This window comes from Tyto alba, unplaced genomic scaffold (genome assembly GCF_018691265.1).
Source record: "Tyto alba isolate M040663 unplaced genomic scaffold, T.alba_DEE_v4.0 Super-Scaffold_39, whole genome shotgun sequence".
Taxonomy (NCBI): domain Eukaryota; kingdom Metazoa; phylum Chordata; class Aves; order Strigiformes; family Tytonidae; genus Tyto; species Tyto alba.
The window spans coordinates 13,974,965-13,999,157 of record NW_024881314.1 but is presented as its reverse complement, the minus strand read 5'-3'; the positions used below and the strand labels follow the sequence as shown (position 1 = coordinate 13,999,157).

General features: G+C 46.2%; 1 protein-coding gene across 4 annotated transcripts in view; it reads right to left on the bottom strand.

The window, feature by feature from the left end:
• GAS7 (growth arrest specific 7) overlaps positions 1-24,193 on the bottom strand; it is a 105,977-nt gene that overhangs the window by 34,198 nt on the left and 47,586 nt on the right. For 3 of the 4 annotated variants that reach the window (XM_042802543.1, XM_042802540.1, XM_042802541.1), the window contains exons 3-5: positions 13,002-13,073; positions 10,586-10,671; positions 7,552-7,605 (exon numbers count right to left, since the gene is read on the bottom strand). In XM_042802543.1, coding sequence (XP_042658477.1) covers positions 7,552-7,605; positions 10,586-10,671; positions 13,002-13,073 — 212 coding nt within the window. The remainder of the gene's footprint in view (positions 1-7,551; positions 7,606-10,585; positions 10,672-13,001; positions 13,074-24,193) is intronic. The other variant, XM_042802542.1, reaches the window with a different exon arrangement.

Sequence of the window (24,193 nt, the reverse complement as noted above, 5' to 3'; positions counted from 1 at the left end):
GCTGCCCTGTATGCAGTGCAAGAGCTTTCTCCACCCCGCTTCTCCACAAAATCACTGTCCAGAGCTTGCCAAATCCATTTCAAAGAAGGCTGAGGACACCTCAGCTAGATCCCAAATCATGCGTCTCCTTCCAGCTTCCTTCCAGCTTCCTTCCAGCTCCCACTGGGCTTCAATCTGATCTGCAAGAGGTTGGAGACCAGGGCTCTCACTTCACCATCCCTTTGCAGGCAGCAGCCATGCACTGGTGAGACTGCATCGCCAGCCAGAGCCACCCTCCACCTGCCACAGTCTCAACAACAGACAACAGGAGCTGCTGAAAACACCTCCCTGATCCTTCACATTTCCCATCAGAAGTGCCACGCAACAGGGGTTATAAAACATCAGTTCAGAGCAGGAGGGCCACACGACAGAGGTGGTGGTGCTCACCTGTGACCACTACAGCCTCCAGCACGAAACCCCTCCGTTAGGGATGTTTCACCGAGGATGATTTCTGTCTCTGCTAAAGTTTTCCTCTCCTGCCTCTTCTCTGTCAGCTCAGTTATCTCAGGACGGCACCACAAGACCATCTTGCCCTGTTTTGGTTAGGTAGGTTGGGTTTCCTTCCCTTCCCCATTCAGGGATTACCAAATCTAAAAGCCTATGAGCAAATTCTATCAGCTGGAAGCAACCCAGACACAGGAGAGGAGCTGGCACCTCTCTCCCAGATGCCTCCAGCACAAGCAGGAGTGTGCAGGGCACTGCTCCGGTGCGAGGGGCTGCCAGCGTGCACTGGCTCAGCATCCTGTTAGGAGACTCCTCTCATCCCTGCCAGGAATTTTCACAACTGATCATCCCAAATCTCTTAAAAATACTGGCTAGAAACCTTAAGCCAAATTGCTATGTTCAGACAGCATCCGACAAGCACTGACCTGGACCAGCACACAAGGGCAGACAGAGAAAACGCTCTGCTTTGCTTCACGTATCACCAAATCCCACGCCACTGCTGATCACAGGCTGCACTGGTACCTGGGCATGCCTCTACACTGACACAGCCACACACCATTTTTCAAATAACACAATATATTGTAGTTTCACCTTAAAAAAAATGAGATGGCTTCAAAACCTGAGCACAACTGCTCTGCCACGTATCAGAGTGGGCCAACTGCTTCCAGTGAGTGAGCAATGCTGTACCTTCTCCTCCCAGAGCGGGGGAGATAGAGGATGCTAAGTATTGTCAGCAATGACAATGTTATAGGTAACCATGTGAAGTTAGGTGATGTCAAGACAGATTTAAACAGCTTCTGGCTTTGAGGATTTCTGGCTTTTATGCTGCATTTTACACTCACTGAATAAAAATATGGGTGACAGCCACAGGTCGTTTGGATGACTGCCCTTCCAGCCGACCTAGCCTTTCCCAACCCTCCAGCATCATCAACCCCTGCAGCAACTACATCACCTGAAGCTGCTCCAGCCTCTACGGCCCCTCCAGCACCTCCAGCCCAACAGCCTGCATGAAAATATTGCCCTGTGCACAGCTACCATGTGTGCTTACACAACATACCTCACTGGCATTCAGGACAAGGTGCTGCCTCTTGAGAGCAGACTGTCAAGCTACAGGAATTTGGGGTTTAGCTCAAGTTAAAAATAGTTAGCAGAACGCAAAAGAAGTAAAGACACTGCATGGAAGTTTTGGGGATGCTGGAAACAATTCACATCTCCACATCAGGAGCACCAATACTGCAGTGGTGAAAGGAGAAGCTATTCTGGTTTCCACCTATCCTCTAACTGGTGGTCTTGCAAAGAATGTCTAAGAGGTCCCCTGCAGAAACACACTTATGAGTGGAGTTGTGCGTTGCCCAAGACAACTTATTTCAACTGAGAAAGGACCAAATGCTTCCCATCAAGACAGCAGTGTTTTCAACGCAGACTTCTGGGGCCCAACTCTGTCACACTGGATAATGAGAAAGGGGGAAATAGGCATCCCCTAAGTGTATTTTGCAGCCTTTCCCAGAAGACTGGGCACCATTGCACTACACACCAGGACATGGACGTGATGTGCAGCAGGGAGCACGTACAGTGGCACACAAGTTGTTCCCTGCAGCTTAGAAATCTGCAAAGGGAAACTGCAAGGGAAGTTCATAGTCCCTGCTAAAAATGGCACCTGTTTCACAAAAACTAAATCTGTGTTGGTTGGAAACTCTGTTACATCACTAATGTCCTGAAGAAATAAACAGAGGCACTGGAAATGCCCACACTTGAACTGGTGAAGGTGTCCCACTGCAATGGGCTGAACTCATCACACCACATCCACACATGCAACAGGAAGAAGAACACTGAATACACATGTCAACAGGTAATGAGAGTAGAGTTAATTCATGTGTTTCTCAAAGAGTATCATCATACTCAACATTTGATGAGCAAAACAAACATTCTTCACGTCTCAGAATCTTATATTTAATTGTCTAAGAAATGATGCTTAATTGTCTGGAAGAAGTCACGAGGCCATTTGGTTCTAATATAACATTTAAAAGGAAATAGAATAAAAGAATGCCAGAATAAAAGAAAATCTGCAGAAGCTTTTTCAATAAAAAAAAAAAAAAAAAAAGTAAGAGATTATTTGTGTGGTGGACAAAACTTAACAGAACTTACATTTTTCTAAACAAAGTCCCAGAGGGGGCATGAAAATTTTCAAAACTCTAGAAATATTACTAAAAATTATGTATGACTGCATCGCAAATCCTGTGACTCTTTCCTTTCATCACCACAGATTTCTTTAACAACAGCTCTTGGATCTGTATTTCTGAACATTTCTAAAACCTCTCAGGGTTTCCTAGCAGCGAAGGGAACACTGGGCTGGCACTGAGCAGCACATGGCCACACACCAGTAATGGAGTGACCACATCTCGCTCCCCCCACAGTCCTCACTGAAATGCTCCTTTTCTTGTTTCTAAAATCAAAGACAGCTGAAAAAAAGCACCCTGGTTCACCAGCTTAGTTCCACTGAAGAGCTTTTTGACTGATGCTAAAGAGAGCCAAAGCATCTCGTGGTGACTTCCTGATGTTTAACAGCATTAAATAGATATATCAGTCCCACAGACGATGGCATCCCCTCCCTGTGCAACTGGACCCCTGCTCTCAAGCCAGTCAGGCTACATGAAAGGTCCAAATTCCAACAACAGTATATACCATTGCAGTGCTAATCACTTTTAACAACACTGACTAGCCAGCAAGGCCTGAACAAAAGTGTGCAGAAGCTGACTATTACGGCTGTAATTGCCAGTAAAAAACGAAACAAATCAGAACACATATCTCAGCTAATGATGGAGTCACATAACTTTTAAGGGAAAACAAGACATTATGACCTGCATTACATTCGCACAGGCTCCACTGGGACAGCTAAGGTGATAATCAGCCTCACCATGATATTAAGTCCTCATTCAGATTCTTCACTAATAAAAATAATGGCTGTTGTCAGCTTGCAACAAAGCAAAATTAATGACAAGACACCAGCAAGGTGTACTCCAAGTATAAGCTCAGCTAACATGCCAGAGGACAGCAGCCTGTCCTTCCAGCTGCCACTGGACATGAGTGGTACCATAAAACCTGTGTGAGAGATCCACTCCATCTCCAAGGATAGAAGGTGGTACACAGGCTGTGAAAAACATAGCAACAAAGCTTGGGGTGGGGGAAGAAAACCACACAAGCAACACAAATTGATGTATTTTTCTTGATAAGACTGCTGTGTAACTAAATAAATAAATAGATTAAAATACTTTTGCCTGTATACTGATCACGAGCAAAAGCAATTACACTATTAGGAACTAAATATTCCAGCTCATGTTTCACATGAGTACACCGGCAGCGATGGCAAAATGAGCTGTTTACGTTGTAGGCAACTCCTGATTATGTCTGAGTTGCAAAAGGGTGACAGAAGAAATGCCACAGGGAGGCAGGTGAGCACACAGGATTTGCACAACAGCTGTGTGCTCAAGAGCAAGCAACTTTGTTGGGTTGGATATGCACATTCATTTAATGGATTTCAAAGTCCTCAGGAGGCTTTGAAGTTGCTACCAGCACTCACCAGTAAATCAGACATTGTCAAGCAACATGAATAGAACAAGAATAACTTGATCAAAGCTTAGGTAATCAACTACATGTTTATTACATAAGACACTATATAAATAAGTGAGCAGACTGGGTGAGCTTACTGTGCCATGCTAAAGTGACTGAAGCAGGTCAACATTCTTGCTCATTTCTTCAACTCAAAATGCAGATTATTTTTCCTGATCTCTGCATGTTCATAGCACCTTAAACACAGCACTGCTGTGCCAGATTGCCTAACTTCACTATCTGCTTTACAATTTCAGCAGAGACCTGAAAAGTGCAATGGCCAACTCCACTAGATGTAATGAGTTCACCTGTCAAATGGGACTGTTTGGGTGAAACAGCCAAATGCAAAGTCAGAAAGAGATCTCAGAAGAGATAACGAACAAAGGCTTGGGCAGTTTTAACTCCACCCGGACAGGGAAGCCCAAGAACGCCTAGACTGTGTCTAGGTAGCTTCAACATCACAAGTTTGCATGAGGTTCTAGTGCTGGCAGGGTGATGCTGCAGCTATGGTACAACAGAAAGGGAGAACAGACAACTGAAGTCCCAATTGTTAACAAAGTCAGTTGATATGCTTCCTATTTCAAAGGGAGAATTCTGCCAAAAGTGTTTAGGAGCCCTCTTGATTTGGTCTATCTGTAGAAAGGTCCAGAGATGATTTGGTCTGTGCCTGCCAAAGCAGGGGATTTCTGACAGTTTCTGCCATGCAGTCAGCCCCAGGACATTAGGGAGAATGGTGCTGAACATGCAGCCTCATACTGTGTTCATCACATTGTGTCAGACACAGAGCACAGCAGCAGAAAATACCAAATCACTGAATGTAGACTGTCCCTCTTCCCATCTGCAGCACATGTTCATTTACATGTTCAATATACACAATAAATGCCAGCATTTTCCAAGTCATGCTGTATCTTCAGAAGGCACTAGAGCATTCTTCAGAAAGAAACCCACACTCAGAAATACCGTATCATCAGCTGGGTTTCTTGCTCTTCAAGTGAGACATAGCTCTGGTCCTGTACCCTGTACATCCCCCTGTACCCTCTCCATTTAACTCTCCCTCATCTATGGTAAAGGAGCTTCAGCTTCCACAGGAACTCAACTCCAGAAAGACAGCTCTTCAGGAATCCGGCAGCACACCATCCAGCCTAAAATTAATGAGTGCACCTTGAAACCGACTGTAAAATCAACACAGACCACAGCCCTGCACTGCTGCTTCCTAAGTGAGCATCAATAATTTGTGCAAGTGGCTGTTTTGTAACAGTCTCTGATATAACCCAGCAGAGTTTCCAAAGAAAACACTCAACACAGTGTTGACAACATTAATTTACCAAAGAGAAAACATCATACTCTTCTTGTTGGGTGCACATGGACGAGAAATACTCCAGCTCCCACCTGCCTTCAGGATTTCCAGAAGCCATGCTTCCAAATGGCTATTTGGAAGTACAGGAGGAAGCTGCACTCCTGGGAAGATGGGAATGAACTCCCACCCTTCTGCTAAAACTGGGGAAACAGAGACAGCTAGGCTGCAGCCGCTGCTCCGGTTGGACATCATCTGATGCCTGCAGTTTGCATATCACAGAATTTCAGTTTGGGGGGAGGTTTGCTGGACTGACCCCCAAAGTTAATCACAAAATTACCCTCTTCAAGAAAAAGTTCTGCCTGAGCACTGCTACAGACCAAAAAACATGTGACAGCAAGCTAAGGGCATGCCCTGCAGCTCAGTTAACCAGAACATCCCAATGTCAGCTTAAGTGGCACTGAACAAACACAACCTCCAAGGAGACGGGGAAAAATTACATTGCTTTACAGCTTTACATACTCCATATGAAAATACTGTTTTTCACAACACTTCCTTGATGCAGGCAATGGCTTGGAGCAAACAGCTGTTAAAATTAGCTTGTGTTTGTCTGTTTGGTGCATCAAACTTAAAAGCTTCAGACTTCTGCTGAGGAAACACACCCTGTGAGCCTGACATAACACGCAACACTTTCTTGCTTTGCAGATGCTACCACATGGCACGTGGGCCAGCAAATGCGACAGTGAAAACCACCCTTAGTGAACAGCCTGAGTCCTCCCCCCCTGTAAACAGCAAGTATTTCAGAAACACAAGTGCTGTCAACTCTGTAGCTGTACCCTGCAACCCAGTGCAACCCATCCCAGGACCCTGTCTAGTCCCTCTGGACATGATGTTCAACCCACGGCTTGCCCCTGCCCCTGTCCCAGGTGGGTAGTGGGCTGCCTTAGGTGGCTCAGACATGTTTGCAGGCCCAGCAACCACAGCCCTGGAGGCCCTGCAGCTGACTTCCCAGGACATTTGCAAATCTGTCCAATGCAACAGATTTATACTAACTTCACAACATCCCATTCTCTGAGTACACTAATCAACAGAACAATATTTTTTTACTTGTAACAACTGATTTTGATACCCAACTATTGAATTATTTGTTTTTTCCACATAAAACTGTGCCTACATGGTAATGACTGATCTGCACTGCAGTCAGAGACACCTGTATGTGCTCCTTTCAAACCCTCAAAACCCAGGGAATCATGCCCACTGGCAGATAAATCAACAGGCTGCATGTGATAATGCAGACAACAACCCCCTCCTCATAGTAACAGTTAACAACGATGTGTAACATTAAATCATTCCTTTGGTTCTCATGGATTTTATACCCTGCCAATGCTTGCAGCTGTAAGAATGTTTATTGCCTCTCCTTTATCACTACATTTCATTTATCTGCTCATTTATCTTATTTAATTTTAAAGAAACCTTTCTATCGCCAGTCACTTTCATTAATTTATTTTGATTTCCTTCCTGTTTTTAAAAATCTCTCCTGCACTGAGGAGTCCAGAAATGCAAAATGTGTTCCAGGTGAGGTCACCAGGCATACAAAAGATATTAATGTCTGTAAACATGGTTCAGATAACATCTTAATTGATTCAACTATATTTAATTTTTAATATTAAAAGCAAATGTAAGATTAACCTCATATCAAAACCTAAAATCTTTGCTTATACTTCCCATCAGAAATCTTCACCTGGACACTCTGGCACAGAAAAATACATTCCAACAGCTCTTTGAGAAAAAATTAAAGATTCAGTTTGTATTTCTCTAACTTTTCAGTGCTTCTCCAAACACAGAGGCTGTTGGAGGTTGGCAGAGTTACCAGATGAAAAAGTTTTTTCAGGACGCCTGGTTCACATTCAAGCACCTCTCGAGCACGCGTGTTCCCTTTCCTTGGTCTGTCCTGACCTCCTGCTCATCCCACAACCATCAGGATCGAAGGAAAAATGACACTACAGTTCTGCCCCGGAGGGCGATCCCCAAGCCTCCCCCGAGCCCCTGACTTACGTTTAAACACCAAAATTACTCGCGGTGGAGGCCCTGCCCGCTTATCTCCCCCCACCCCACCCCACCGGCCGGGCGCCCGCCGGTGCCCCGCACGGCGCACCGGCCGCACTCACCGTCAGGCTGCTCTCCTTGCTCTGCCGCCGCGGCGCTGCCGGGGATCCCGGGGTCTGCGGAGACAAGCGGGGCGCATCGTCACGGCCGCTCTCGGAGCCCAGCATGGCGGGCGCGGGGCGGGCGCTAGGCAGACCCCATGGCCCGGCGGCTCGGAGGGGCTCGGCTCGGCTCGGCTCGGCTCGAAACGGGGGGGGGGGGGGGGGAGCTGGAGGCGACGCCGCTGCCCGGCAGGGCCGCCCCCCCTCGCCGCCCGCGGCCAATGGCGGCCCGGGCCGGGCCGGGAGTCGGAGCCCGCTCCCAGCCGGGCGGGGCAGAGCCGCCCGCCCGACACCTCGGGGCGGCGCCGGCCGGGCGCTCCGCCTCTGGCCCCGCCGCGCCGGGCCGCGTTGACGGGGAGGTGCGGGCGCGCCCGGGGCCTCGGCGCGGTCTTGTGCCGGCTCGGAGGCTGCGGGAGCTGATGGGCAGCGTGCGGGTCCGTTCCTGGCAGCAATCGCTGGGCTGTGCCGTGGATTCCAGCCCCGCGCCCCCCCTGCTTTGGCACCGCCTCAACTGCAGCCGCCGCGGAGACAAGCAGGGCCAGAGGCGGGGGGGGGTCCCGGCAGCGTTCGCGCAGCGCCCCGCAACGGCGCGCTCCCCGTGGGCTACAACCTCCAATTCCGACGTCCAGCGGCCGAAACATCAGCAGCACCGTGCCCAGGCACAACGTGTGCGGTTCCACACGGGCCTGCTGCTGCCTTACGGGACGCCGGCCAGCCGGGCTCTGCTGCTGCTCCCTTTGTGGCGGTTGTGACGACCTGAACAGGCAGCATTTAGCTGCTCTCTAGGAAGCCGTAAACAAGGCCTGGCCCTGCGCCCAACACAGCACAACAGAACTGTGTTGTTCTCAGTTGTGGCTTTTTCCCCCTTGACCTGTTTCCAAGAAATGTGGCTGAGCCTGCCTGAGGGATCTTGCCAGTGTTTGTTTGCGTGATGGCTGCTACCCAGGTCTAAGAAAGCATCCTGAAGAATGTCTGGAAGCTGCTCTGCAGCAGACAGCCTGTGCCAAAAACAGACAAGGAGGCAGTCAAGGCAAAGCAGCTTGGGATGGCCCAAGACAGGCAAGTATGACAGGGACTGGCTAAAGCGTATGAGAATTTGAGGATGTAGAGAACGTATTCTTGCAACCAACAATTTATGGTCAAATGTTTTCCTTACTAAGGACTCTTCTGCAATACCAGCCCCAGCTCCCAGGAAAAGCAGGCTCCCAAGCGGGCGTGGACACAAACTGCTTTTAGAATTAATGGCACCAGCAGCTAGTTACAGATTGAAAACTAGTTGTAAGTTCAAAGCAGGAATGAAGCCAGGACTTCAATTTGGAAAAACTTGTAATAAAGGAGCAATGGAAAGGAAGTATGGAGGCTGCTGAAGTGAATGAGAAGTCATGAGAGGGGTTTTGTCAGTCTGATGGCTGACTCAGCTGAGCAAACCAGTGCATGACAGCGGGCTTCCCATGTATCTCAGATGTGAATTTGACCAGAAAGGTGGCTATAAACTTGAGTCAGACTCCGCACTGTAAAAGTGTAAAGTGACAGAAGTTGTTACAAAGGAAGTTCTAGGGGAGTCGGTTAATCTGACCTGTGTACCAAGCCAACTGCAAAAACATTGTGAATCAGATACCTCAAGAAATTAAGTTTTTTGCACACAGATTAACATAGCATTTTTTAAAGGAAGTCACAGCCTGCAAGTTTATTTGGGTTCTCTGAGGGAGTCACAGCAGACGTGTGGACAGGGGTGTCTGGTAATAAACTACATCAGTTTCTAAAATCCTTCAGACCTAGTTTAGGTGCCCACATACTCTGCCTCCAGCCTGGGCAAACTGCTCAGAGAAGAAGCAGCATGGGCAGTTAAGTGCAAGATGTTTGATGTGGAAGAACAGGGAGTGCTGAACTGTATCATGGGAGAAGCCATCAATCCACTGGTGAGGAAACAAAACCAGAAACGCTGACTTAGCTGAAACAACACACAAGGGCAAAGCTGAAGGCCACTGCCTAGGAGGCAGCGGGTGAGAAAGTGGGTTGAGACAAAGAGGTGCAGTTGGCAGACAACACAAAATTTAGATGAAGAAGTAGCATCAGAGGGACACTGAGAGCAACAGGCAACCCAGGTCAGCCCTGTAGCAGCACACAAACATGCATTTCACTGGGAGTATTTAAGGAGTTGCATTGCAGAAGAACCTACCAGTTAATACAGAAATGAAATTAACTCCGGTCTGGTACCATTGGGAGAACAATGCCAGCTGGCAGGGAAGCACAGCCCAACAGAGTGCAGCCCACCAGCTATTCAACTGTTGCTGTTTTGGCAGGGGGCAAAGAGTTTCATGGGAGGGCCTGGAAGAGCACCCTGTGCTTCATCTACAGACCTGAAGGGAAGACTCCCCAGGGACATGAACTGGTGCAAGAAGTGCAGGATTATTTATTGAAAATTTGCACAGACAGGCCAGGGAGACCAGCTGTCTAGGGATCAGCGTCTTGAACACTAGCCTGGGTGATGAGATGGGTGAGGCTCTGTAAGGCACAGAGGAGGGCCTGTAAAAGGACATGCAGAAATGGATGAAGTAATTGAGAAAGAAGCTTCAGACAAATTCTTTGTGAATACTGTCTTTGGGAGGGAAAGCTGGAGCTGCAAAAAAATACAATGAGATACAGACATGGGCAGATGTGGAAGTCTAGAGAGGACTGTGCTGGAGACAGGCCCAGGCTTCAGGCTGTAGTGGCAGGAAAATTTGTAGGGTTGTTAATAGCAACTGAAGTGGCCTGGTGGATTTTTCAGAAATGAGTGATAGCACAAAAAAATCCAAAGTATCTTGGCATTTTGTACTGTTTTACAAGTTGAGCATAAAGACTAACTATCCTAGATGCAACATATCTGTAAGATCTGATAATTTCTAAAAGAAAATGCCTCTTGAGCTCCTGCTCTGGGCAGATTCTTAAACTACTTAAGTGAAGACCCATTTATTCTTGGATACCACTGTTTGGCTTTTTAACCAAAACTTACCTGGGGGTCACCACTGGCTTTTCGGAGGCTCATATGAACAGAGTCAACCTGGTGTACTGGGGTCCCAGAGATGTGGTAGCCATTCACTGTAAGAAGAGATGGAGAGTTAGCAGGCTTGCTGCTGGTAGAAAATTAATAACTACACATTTTAAAAACTGATCACGTAATTGAATATAAAGATATAAATCACAGTGCCTTTTTTGAGTCACTGGTGTTCAGTGCCTCCAGCCTAAGAAACTGTGGATGCTTCTCCCCATCCCAACAGGCTAGCAATGTGTGACATGTTAGCTCCAACCCAGAAAGGCCCCAGAACCAGACTCTACAGAAGCTTAGCCCATGGGCCCACTCCACCCTCAGGATCCTGCAGTAGGGTCTTATCCAAAGTTATGACAGAAGTTACTGAGCTGGAAAGAGCCAAGAAAAAGAGAACCCTGAACTCAAAACAGTTCCCATGGTGCTGTTTGGTAAGATCATGTGTTTGAAGAAGTAGGGCATATTATATTGGGTTTGTGTGGCAAGGTTTTAGTAGTGGGGGGGCTACAGGAGTGGCTTCTGTGAGAAGCTGCTAGAAGCTTCCCCTATGTTCAACAGAGCCAACGCCAGCTGGCTCCAGAACAGACCCGCTGCTGGCAAAGGCTGAGCCCATCAGCGATGGTGGTAAATGCCTCTGGGATAATATATTTAAGAAGGGGAAGAAAAAAAAAAAAAAAAAAAAAAAGCTCTGTGCAATAGAAACTGCAGCCAGAGATGGGAGTGAGAATATGTGAGAGAAACAACTTTGCAGATACCAAGGTCAGTGAAGAAGGAGCTGGAGGAGGTGTTCCATGTGCTGGAGCTGATTCCCCTGCAGCCCATGGAGGTTAATGGTGAACTAGATATTCACCTGCAGCCCATGAAAGACCCCACCCTGGAGGAGGTGGCTGTGCCTTAAGGAGGCTCTGACCCCATGGGAAGCCCATGCCGTGGTGAGAGAAGACCATACTGGAGCCGGTTTGCTGGCAGGACTTGTGACCCCGTGGGGAACCCACATTGGAGCAGTTCATGAAGCACTACAGCCCATGAGAAGAACTCATGTCTGTGAAGTTTGTGGAGGACTGTCTCTCATGGGAGAGAGCCCATGCTGGAGTAGGGGAAGAGAGTGAGGAGTCCCTGAAAAGGAAGGAGCTACCAAGGCAACGTGTTGAATTGACTGCAACCTCCATTCCCCATCCCCTGCGCTGCTCAGGGTGCAAGGAGGTAGAGAAAATCGGGAGAGAAGTTGAGCCTGGGAAGAACAGATGGGTGGGGGGAATATGTTTTAAGATTTGGTTTTTATTTCTCATTATCCTACTCTGATTTGATTGGTAATAAATTAATTTTCCGAGTCTGTTTTGCTTTTGATGATAATTGCTGAGTGATCTCCCTGTCCTTATCTCGACCCATGAGCCTTTTGTCATATTTTTCTTCCCCCTGTCCAGCTGAGGAGGGGGAATGATAGAGTGGCTTTGGTGGGTACCTGGCATCCATCCAGTGTCAACCCACCACATATGTAAAAAGCACTGGTTTAATGGAGATGGGATTTTCATGTTGAGATATCAAGCATTATAAGATGTTTATGGTTCATGTATACAGCTGCAGCTTGTTTTATTTTTTGGAATATACTGAGCAAAAAATAATGCTCAAAGTAGGGTTACAACAAAGTCTACAACTACAATATAAATCCTTTGGTCACAACTTTCAAGCATGCTTCCCACTCAGCTCTGCTGATAAAGAGGGCTATTGGTTCGAAAAAATTCTACAAAAAAACATCCTCTAGACAGCATTATTTACAGTCAGCTGGCAGCAATGACCTTTACATTTAAGTTTTTATTCTAGAGTAACTTTTGCTTTGCTTTGTCTTTCTGCAGTATGCAAAGCTTTTCAGTACAGTTGTACAGGTAATTCTCTGTTACTTAATTCCCTGCAACTTCAAGTCAGGACAAAGGTGAAGTGATTAACCCTGTAGCTACCACACGCTGAAACACTTCATTGTGCACATGTGCTCTGTGTGGAAGAGCTACAGCCAGCCCACGTTCCTCTGCAGCATTTTGCTTCCCCTGCTCTGTCAGAAAGCAGGACTGGGGAAGGCAGACTATCCTTCCCTCCCCGAGCCGGCAGCCCTGCTGGCTTGCCGGGCCATCACCTGCCCCTGTGCCCTGAGGAAGGAGCCATCTCAGCTCTGAGCAGACACTTCAGACTAATGGCCAGAAGATGTATCAGTAGGGAAACAACAGGCAAGAAGATGTATCAGAAGGGAAAGTCCCACCATGTTTACTCTGCTACACTTGCATGACCATGTACTTGTACACATCCCACGTAATCACAGCATTTTCCTTTGCTGAGCAGTTGAGAAGCAGATTCACCCAATGCAGTGGTCAGGCACAGCATCAAACAGTACCTGCAGAACTCTGCTGTGACACAGGGCTCTTTGGAGTCCCAGGCACACTGCTTGGCCGCTCCCAGGTCGTTTCTGTTGAAGGGAAACATCAATATAACGGTGATGGAGGCCTTGCACACACATCAGAGTTATGTCTATTACATTCGTACAAACGGGTCTGGCCCTTACTGTTCTCTGAACCAGGTTCCCACCCTGTAAGGAAGGTGCATGCATCTCGCTGCACTTCTTGTCTCCTATCTCTTTCTGCTGTTGCTCCCCAGCCCTGGCTCCCTTGGCAGCTAGCTGGGATGGGTGGAAACAGAGCAGATTGGGAGCTGCATCATCACTGGTTCTTCCACTGCAGGTCTGCCCGAGCGCTCTGCTCCCAGTGCCTTGCTCAACAAGAAGGCAGTGATACAGCTGTAGCACAGACCACTGCCTGTATGCTGCCACAACCTGTGCACAGCCTTTCCAGGTGTAGTTACATGAAGCCCAGCCCAGGGTTCCACCTGCTGCCCACTGCAGACACAGAGACCTGCCCACCCACAACAGCTGCAGCACAGCCACTTGCAGCCCCTTGCCCTGGGAACAAGGATCAAGCAGTGGCAGTGCCTTTTGTCCTGCTTTCTGCATGAAAGGCAGCTGTGAATGACTCAGAGATGTGGTTTCAGTGACATAGACACAGAGTGTAGCATTTTTTTTCCCTCAAAAAAGCTATTTCCCTGGCAAATTTCATTTTCTTCCACTCGGGTGCTTTAGCAGCTGGGATATGTAAATGTATGTCACACCAGTTTTGTTACTCAAAAGACTGCTCCTGCTTCTCCCCTCTCAATTCCACAGTAGTTTAACCATTCTGCTCATTTCACAGCAAATGTAAAATTATTTTTGACCACATGCTACATACAGAAGATTTAATTGCAAAACTTTGTAAAGTTGCAAACAGCAGACAGTAGAGTTAGAACAGCAACTTCTGCAGAACTCTAGCTGAAAGCCCAAGCCTTCAGTCCTTTTGAATAAACATACTGGTACCAAACCAAATAAATAATACTGACTGCAAATATCGAAGAAAATAAGCAAGTTAGTGTAATCAAGTCAAAGGGCTACTTTGGCCACTTTGTCTGAAACTGCCATTCCCCAAATCCCAACCAACAGCCATCTCACCCTGCCAACGCCTGAAATCCTGCACCTCTCAGTATTCTGGATTAATATGGTCAAGTGGTAATGGAGCAGGAGAGGCTGAGAGAGCCCGAGGGTATAATGATTTAGGGTTGTCAGTCAGCCCTTCCATCAGGGCACATAAGGCCTCCTATCCTGGGTGAGTGCTTATTTGAGCAATAAACAGGATGCTAACATGCTTCAAGAACCATAAAATGCCTATTGGGTGAAGAAAGGAGTGCTGTTTTATCTGTCTTTCTATATATATTCATGCACATATATACACATACAGATGTCCTCAAGGGTTACGTTCGGTTCCTTATTTCAGGAAAGGACTCAGGATTATGGAACCGAAATGGGGGAAGGTGCCATCCCTCAAACCTGTAATGCCCAAATCCTTGAGACACATGCCCTGCTTCCCTCTCTCGTCCCTTCTCCCCAAGCCTCAGCAATGGTTTTGGTTGCAAAGAAAAAATACTTTGAGCTTTTTTTTTTACTTGCAAGTGCAAACCTGGTTGACTAGAAGCTTTGATGACTTATGGGGAAATACTTAAATTTTGCTCAGCTTTTTGTGAATTGGGTAGTAAGTTAATAAATTCCATGCTAGGTCAATGAGGTAAAATTGGAATGTGTTGTAACTAAACAGAAGGAAGATCAAATGCTAAGAGTTGTCTTTTATGAGTCAGATTGTCTTGGCTTAAAATACACAAGTGCATGGTTAAATAAAGACAAATTCTAATTTACATTTATTGTAATGCAAAGGTAAACAACACAATATGCTAGCCACGTTTCTGGTAGGTTTGTTTATTTTTTCTAATGAAAATTTTGATTAATGAATAATGTAAGTGAATTGACTTGAAGACAAGTAGCTTCAAGAATGGCTTTTGGGCATCTGTGTGGAGGTGTTGTGATGTCCACTTATGCTATGTCCAAGTGCAGTCAGTGGGGTAACATGTTTTTGTCAGAATTGACTTTGACATCAGCACTAAAAACAGTTATCTTCATATCTGGCTTGGGTTTTTTTATGCAAGCATATCTGTCCACAGTATTTTTGCATTTTTGAGACCGTACAGAGGAATGTACCTAAAAAACTAACAAACATATCTGAAATTTAATGAACAGTTAAAATTACCAGTTGCTTCTTGTAACTAGTCTCTACTTTGCCTGATAGCTGCTGTGGACCTGATGTGAAGTGCCTAATTCTTCCCTGTCATCCAGAAAGCCCAGATACATAACGTGAGGACAGAACCTTTATACATGCAAGAACAGTGCCCAGTGGTTATCATATTTGTGAATACAATCCAAAACAATCAGTGTCTTGACAAATTTTCTAAAATAAAGTGATTGTGGACTTATGCACATTGAAAAATAAACCAAAAAATGCTATAAAAATGCATAAAATAGAAATAACACCTTTTATTAGGTAGAAAATTAAAAGAACAAGAGTGTTTTAAACACCATTTATATTGAGTGTTAGGAGAAAAAAAATCCACTTCTGTGCACAGAGTAACAGAGGGGTTATTCCGGCAGCCAAAGCAGGGATAGGAACTAACCTCTATCAGGACTGCACTGCTGTAATGCCATCTACTGGAAGCAACTAAATTTACTAAGATAATACTGTAACATTACAAATTTCTCTGCAGCTTAGTCATGAGTAGAAGTGAGTGAGGGGAGGAGGAGGATGTTTTTCTTCCACAACTACACAGAAAAGGCTTGGTGAGAGATAACACCTGTTTGATATAGACAAGACAGGGTCTTATCGTGGAGTACCGAAAGCAGCCTTTCATCCTGATCCATGGAAAATCTGAAGACTAGTTGTAACCCTGTGGTAAAACAATGATCACTGCTATTAAGAATATATTCAATATCAGACAAGATGTTATACCCCATCCAATTTTCCAGAAATGATGTTGGAGTCAACCTATAACCTCTCATTCTCTGAGAGTGTAATTTAGCACTGACAGACCAACACTGACAAGTTCTGTGCTCCCCTATCAGCCACATGTTAATTATTCTATTTATCCAATGAGGGGAAAGAATAATCAGTAGTATCCTTGTCACTCTCTCGACTGTGAAGGACGTCTGTGAACAAAAGTCCTGCAGCCCTGGGAGATACCTGGAATTTAGTTAATGAACAGCAAAGCAGTAGAAAACCATTCGTTTAAACTGAAATGATGTACTGAAAGGAAAAATAGTTACAAGACCCAAACTATATGTGCCAACAGAACCAAAGAGAGTTTTCACAGATGTGGTTAAACATTTCCTCACAAAGGAAAGCGGAAACCTGTGGTGTTCAGGGGAAGAAAGTTCACTTTGCATCTGTTTGGCAGAATGAGAAATTACATGATGTGTCAGGCCTTCAGAGAGCCACACACTCTGGGACGTCATGTTAGTCAAGAAACACAACTTCTGAGGAGGTCCCAATGCAGACAATTTTTGTGATCAAAGTGTAGCAGTTGAAGAAGGAATTTTGTGTCCCTTTTTACGAATCTGGTAGCGCTCTGGGGTCAAAGCATCTGCTTTCCTGTCTGAACATAAAACAACAGCCAAACAACAGGGCTTTAAGGTCTAGCATAACCCCTCCTGAGTATTGCTTCCAGGAATGGATTTAGCACTTCTGCGTGGTGTCATGTGTAGTACTATTTCAGTAGCTAAATGCTCCATAGTTTCATTGTCCAAACTACAAGAATGGGGCAAAGCAAGCCAGAGGACCTCTGGGCCTGCTTACTGTGCAGAAACTTTCCCTGGTCTTAAGGCTCTGTAGCAGCTACAATGTGTCACCCAACTACTGGTGCTATCTCACATCTTTATAAATAGGTTTGGAGTTTGTTTTGGTTTTAACAGCAATAACTCTGTAATGCTGAGCAGCTCCAAACTTGGTTTCTGCCCTGAATAACATGAAACTGTGCAGGCTGCACAGGTCACTCTGACATGGATGAAGAACAGCAACAGAACATGTTCCTCCCCAATGCCACAAGAAGAAACCCCACAAGCTTCTCCCAAACTGTTACTGAAGACATGCAGAATTAGAAGTAATATTTGCAGTCCCCACAGTCTTACCTCATCTTTTTTGGATTCACTTTGCTCTTGCCAATGGCATGTAGAAATCACTCATATGTGCAGACAGTTTGCAAACCTCCCAGCCCTCCTTTGCTGCTCCACTGTATCTCCATAGGCTTTCAGCAAGGTTTGCGGACTGTCCGTGGCTCCCTAAAGTGCAAAGATTGGTTGGACCTGTGAGTCAAAGGGAGTGCAAACAGCCCTGCTTTGGAAACAGGTTTCCTTTAACAGCAAAATTCTTTTAATAGCAAAAACTCCCCAGTCCAAACCTCCAGGCAGCTTGAAGCTACCACACTCCAGCTGGATTTGCTGGAAGCAAACTTCACCTTACCAGCCAGAAACAAAGTGTGTCAGTGCTCTCACACCTTACCTCCCCTTTCTAAGATCTTCCCCACATTTGTGATGAATCAGGGTTTCATGGCACTTCATTTCTTGATATTGAGTGTGGGAGAAAACAGCCCAAAGGAAGGGAGCAGGGAGTGTGTGGGTTTGTGCATGTAAGGAGGCAATTGCACTTGCAGTGCCCTGAGACAGGAGTAAACCACTCAAAACTTTAGAAGCAGGAGGGGGTGAATGAGAGTACAATGAAAATGTTTTCCTTCTATTCCATAGAGAATGTGTAGCACAAGGAGATTTTGTTTCATTGGAATGAGGAGGTCTCTCCTCTGTGTCAGCTCACAGAACTGACTCCAGCCCAGGAAGAACTGTCCTGGCTCTCCCCTCTTGACCTTCTATAGACCAGAGTCTGAGGACTCTCCTGACTCAAGCACATCAGCAAATTCATCTTTGTGCTCCAACATTTTGGTCCAGTGAGCCCTGCGGTACTAAACCCGATATGGGTCACCTATAGCAACAGGAGCTCAAAAGGTCCAAGTAACCAGCCCATGCACAAGCCTCTGAACTGCAACATGGTCCTCTACACAGTGTTCTCACATTGCATTGCAAGGTCACACTCCTTCATGGGCCTCCCAGGACCCTGACCTTTACTTCCATCCTCATACCTAATGAAAAGAGACAAGAAAAGCAGGCAGAAGTGACAGATGCAAATCTCTCGAAGCTGCATGAAACATGAGATTCAATCTCAAAAGTGCTGAAAGTAGAGCACCATGTAGTGCATGAACTAGTTCAGCAGGAGTTGCAGTGTCAGAACTGAAATCCAGCTCCATCCTACAGGCAGTTCAATAAAAAAAGAGACTGAGGCTGCCACACAGCTTTTATCCTTGGTCCCAACACAGCGCCTTGGGGACAGGCACCATCGAAGTGTTCTGTCAATCTTCTGTACATGTGTTGAGGGTAGAGGTGCTTGTTGCTACCTCAACAGCATGGGTAAAGCTGATGATAACAGTCGTTACTTGATCTTTCAAAATGAGCTCTGAGACTTGTACCATGCCCTTCCTTTTGCAAACACCATGCAACAAAAGCAAGCCCTTCATTGCAGGTTTAGTAGTGATAGTAATGCGATTTCCAGCACTTTCTGAGACACATTTTGTTTTTTCTACATTTTAGGTCACTTCCCCAGGTCAGATTTCTATACCATCCTTTAGCTAGGGCAGCCTGTATCAGAGGGAAATTGTCACTAAAAAGTTTTATCCGTATTAGAAAAAACTTGTAATAAAAATGCTTGACATCTCTTAGGTGTCTCCACAGATGACTTACTATTTCAGCTGCAGTTCATAAGTGTAGTTGGAGTAGGTGTAGACCATAGCTGGTGAGATATGAAAGAAAAACCTCAACCCACAGATTTAATCCTTCCAAGATCCTTAGCTGACTCAGAGAGATAGAACAATGTTAGGCAGAGGAAGTGCTAGAGTAGGTCATGGTTGTACTTCCTTCCATCCACTGAGTTCTTATTTCAGGTCTCACAAGTACTTCAGAAGAGACATGAATTGTCTGCAAGTGGTGAGCTTCCTTACTGCTTTCCAGCACTGCAGTTGTCCTGGGTTTGAGTGGTGGGGTTTTTGGGGTAGCAGGGAAGGGGGCTAAAGTGGAGGACCCTTGTGAGAAGCTTCTCGAAGCTCCCCAGGCTCCAAGTCAGACCCACTTGTGCACCAAGGCCAAGCCAGTCATCTGCACCTCTGTGATAATGTATTTAAGAAGGGACCTGGGAGGAGGAGTTGGACTTGTGAGGAGGGGTTGCGGCAGCTGCGTGGACACCAAGGTCAATGGAGGAATGGAGGAAGAAAGGAGGGGGGAGGTGTGCTGGAGCAGAGACCCCCCTGTATCCTGTGGGGAGACGGCAGGGCAGCCCCCCTGCCACCCATGGAGATCTATGGTGGAGCAGACATTGATTTATGGCCTGTGGGGGGCCCCTCACGAGCATTTAAGGTGATTGTGTCTGAAGGCAGCTGGGAGCCTGTGGGAAGAAGCAGCCTCCACTGTTGTAGTTTAGTGCTGGGAGGATTGCAGCATGCGGGGGTGTCCCACGCTGGAGCATCTTGGGAAGGGCTACAGCCATAGGAGGGAATCCAGTTGGAGAAAGTTGGTGTCCCATGCCGGAGCAGCGTGGGGAAATGCTGCAGCCTGTGGGAGGGACTAAAGAGGGAGAAAAGTTGTGGAGGACTGTCTCCTGTGAGAGGGGGACCACAATGGAGCAGGGGGAACAAGTTCCAGAAGCTCCCCCCACTGAAGATGGAAGAAGTGGCAGCACTGACTGCACCCCCCATTCCCTGCCCCTGCGCCACTGGGGGAGGAGGTAGAGATATCGGGAGCAGAGCTGAGCCCGGGAAGAAGGGAGGGGTGGGGGGAAGGTGTTCTCAAGATGTGGTAATGCTTCTCACTGTCCTACTCTGTCTGTTAAGTATTGCTGTTGTTAGTGTCTGTAATAAATCTATGTTCTTTTTTCTTCCCCTAACAAGTCTGTCTCTTGCCTGTGACCATAATGGGCAATTCATCCCTCCCTGTCCTATCTTGAATACCGAGCCGTTACTTATTTTCTCCTTCTCAGCTCTGGGGGAGAAAGCGGGAGTGAGCAGCTGTGTGGTGCTCAGTTGCCCTCTGAGCTCAAACCACAACAATACTACTGGTTGTCTTCAAGAAGAGACCTCATCTAATGCATATGGCTTTGTTGAGTCCCAGGCTGACACATGCACCCTGGCTCTCAAGTATGCAACAAGGTGTGCTGGACAGGAGCTCCAGGAACATGCCAGTCTAGCCCAACTCCTGGGTCATCTCTTTCAAATGGGGTGCTTTCAGCTCACTTTGAGGTTGCTTTTTAACCAAACAAAGATAAAATAAGTCTTGATTTTTCTCTGAAAATAAATAGTGCAAGATTTGGTAAAGGTTGGAGGTAAAATTACAAAATTGCAAAATGTTATTAAAAGCATTAGTGCCACCCTTACCCAGATTGATACCAGGCTGTGCTTGAGCTGCCACGATAGATCTCATATGCATTTCCTCTGGAGAACTGGCCACTCTCTGTATTCACCCAGTTCCCTTCCCCACTCATAACAGGTATCTGCAGATATCACTGATCACGGGGTAGAAAATTCTCCTACTTAACTTGTTGTCATCCTCCAAATACCAAGTGAAATGCAGCATTATTAAAATTCCTTTTATATACTTGATTAAGGTCTGTCTTAACATGGTGAAGTAGGGAGGTTTCCTTTGCATCTGGTGCTTCTTAATTTAATCCTTTTTATGTGCTTACCATGCTTAAAAATAATGTGTTTCAGAAAAGAATAGTTGAGCTTGCGACATACTAATGTTACAGTGCTCTCAGCTCTGGCATTGCATAGAAGCAATGAGAACATAAAGGCAGTGAATTAGGCATTTTAGGATGGAGAGCCTCAAAACACGCAGAAGTCCCTTTGAGTTTCCACGGATATTCTCTGACCCAGTGAGTGTCCTAATGACAGAGGTGTTGCATACAAGATGACCACAACACAACCACTGTTACCATCTCTTATCTGCTCATGTTGTGCCAAGCACTGTTCATCACAACAGCCCAGACAAGGCACAAGGAGGACAAAGATTGGTGGCGTTTCCAGCTTTGGATTCCAGTGGTGCTTAGACATGTCAGCACTTAACCACTCAGACCGGGATGTTTTAGTAGATGCCGGTTTGGTGCCCTGGGAAATTTACTTGCAAGACAAAGACAACACCATGCTGGACGGAAAGAACCCAGCTGCTCACTGGCTACAGGATATTTAAGATCCCTAAGCATTAGGTTTGCAAGGGAAATGCAATGCATTTATGGTTTTCAGCTATTGATTGGGTGCTGTCTAGAAAAGCACAATCTGTTGTTTCTGTTCTTCCTGGAGTCAGTCAACAGGCTGCAGGTTGCAGTGGTTGCACAGATGCATGAGACTCATTTGGAGTTAGAAACTTCAGTGGATGAAGGATGAAAGGTAAAACAAAATAAGCAGGAAAGGGTACCCAGGAGGACAGAAACAGAAAAGGTGGCTGGTGGTACCAGGAAGATACTAAATAATAAATTTTTTTTCATGCAGATCAAAAATATTTTCCTAAAACTGAAGTGCTGGACTTCAGAACACTTTCAAGGAAATGACCACTTTCAGCTACACATTTCTGGACTGTCTGAAAGTCCATGCCCCAGACCTTGCTGACTATGAGAATATATGGACCTTAATGAGGACCAAGATAATGTGAAAGCAGAATTCCTGCTTTCCAGGAGACAGAAAGCTGTTTAGTAAATGGGAAGGACGTAACACCGCAGACAAAAAAAGCCTGAAAATAAGGACACACCATGTAAGGCTGACCTCAGCTGAGAATGCAAGATGGCAACAAGCCACACGTACACTTATATCATAAGTATCTAAGTCATCTTGAATGGGATGGACAAGGTAGCTGAAATGCTATTGTTTGACTAATGCAAGAAGTAATACAGCTGCAGCACATCAGAGAATTTCTTCAGCATAATCAAATATTTTCCTGCTGAATCTACCACCCACGCACAGTTGTAAACCACTCCCAAAGACACTGAGCGACTGTATGGTTAACCACATAGTAGCTGTGCACTCTGGGCACATGGTACTTTTGAACTCAGCATGGCAGTCTGGTCCTAGGGCTCCCCTTTCATAGAACACACCAAGGCTGCCCCTGCCAAGCAGCCTAGAAACTTTTCCATATTCTCTTACAGTCCAGGTTATATGCAGCATCAACTGCTCTGCTGGCACTATTCAGTCAATGGCTTACAACCCTCAGGCCAGGAAAGAGGATTAATGGGGTGTCACAGCAGGGGAGATTGCTCACCACAGTTTTCTTAAAGATGGATAAGTACTGACCATGCACAGAAGATGGTTTTAAAAGGCTATGTGAAACACACAATTCTTTACACCTTTCAGAGACTGGATAGCACCTCCACCCTCCCACCCTGACTGCTTCTCACCTTCTCTGCCCCTTCATTTACCCATCCTACCCTATGTCTTTACGTTCTTCCCCATCACTTGTGCCTAGACTCATGTCTCCTCTCATTTGCAGTCACAACACAGAACTACAATTATTACTGATAAGCAAATGTCATACAAGGGAATTACTTCAGAAATATAAATTTGTTTCAGATGATGCCAGTGTAGTGCTGGGAAAGGGAAGAGGCTCAGCCCTAGTATGCTGCATGAAGTTGCCAGAAGTCCTAACACTGCATGAATCAAATATGAAACATTGTAAAGAAATGCAGGCAGGGGAGAGCAGTGCTATTTTCCTTGCTTTGGGCTCTGAAAGTGCCAGCTAGAAACCTGCTGCCAACCCCCCAAAACAGCAGCAAGTAAATAAATATAGTTATTTCACAGGGACTGACAGGTAGGAGATATCTAGGGCAGAAGTTATTTCACCTTACCTGCACCCACCTCCAAAAGACCCATAGGTTTTCCAGATGTACTCAAGGTTGAATGTAAATGTCAGCACTCTGTCTATTTGCCCTCTCTCCCACACAGGGTTTCTTCCTATTCACAGTCTTCCCATCATCTCATATACATGAAAGGTTTTGAAAGCTTCACATAGTGATTTTGCAACCCAGACCAGCCTGGGGACATTTATTTCCTGAAATTCCAGCAGAACAACAGAGCTTCTCACATACCTGCTGCAATTGTACCTGTCTTGGGAAGGGAATAGACAGGGACGCTGCTGTACACAGCCAGGTAGAGGAAATCTCAGCTGAATGGTAAAATGCACACAGGCCCTGAGGGGCCAACAGCGGTCTGCAGCACTTCACATAAGCACTTATTGGCTCTTCTTCAGTAAGATCACACACAACATACAACAATCCCTCACCCGAGTCACAGAGAGATGGAGGAGGTGCATAAAGAACTGGGATATTTATCAAGCTGGGCCTTGAACCAGCTCACTTGAAATATGAAGGCTACAAGACAACTGGTGGTTTCTGGAGGCATTATTTCATGTTTCTCCAAACAGGTCAACACCAGAGCTGACCTATGAACCCAAGGAGAGTGCAGATGGGCAGATGGCCTCGAGAGATGGAGCCCACCCCTTTTTGCTGAGGTAAAACCAACAAAAAGGGCAGCACAGTTCTTGTGAGGAAGAAATAACAAAAAGTCTGTGTTCATATTTTTTCTGAAGCAAATAAAGGAATTCAAAGGGCAGCCAGGTTGCCCATCCTCCCAGAAGCATGGGAGCTGTGCATGAGTGTTGTACCTCTCTCCAGTCCTCCTACACTTTTTTCTCCCCTTGCCTGCAAACAGGACCCCTAAACTCATCCATTTTGGGATGTACAGACCCCCTTTTCCCTCAGTCCATCAGCTACCATCACCCTCAGCTGCCGACACCCTCCCCCATCCCTGGGAAGCAGAAGCAGCCGTTGCTACAAATGCTTCTTGGCCACTGGGAAGGATTAGGCCAGAGCAGGGTGGCTTGCACACCATGCTCTCTCCATCCAGAGTCACAAGCACTATTGCTACAGCCCAGACTTCTTTTGCAGGGCAGCAGGAGCTTCAGGGGACGGGAACAAGGGGTTTGGGCTGCTTAACACACTTCGCCAATTCCTATTCCTCTTGGCACATGCAGTGGGCACTGGACAACATGGA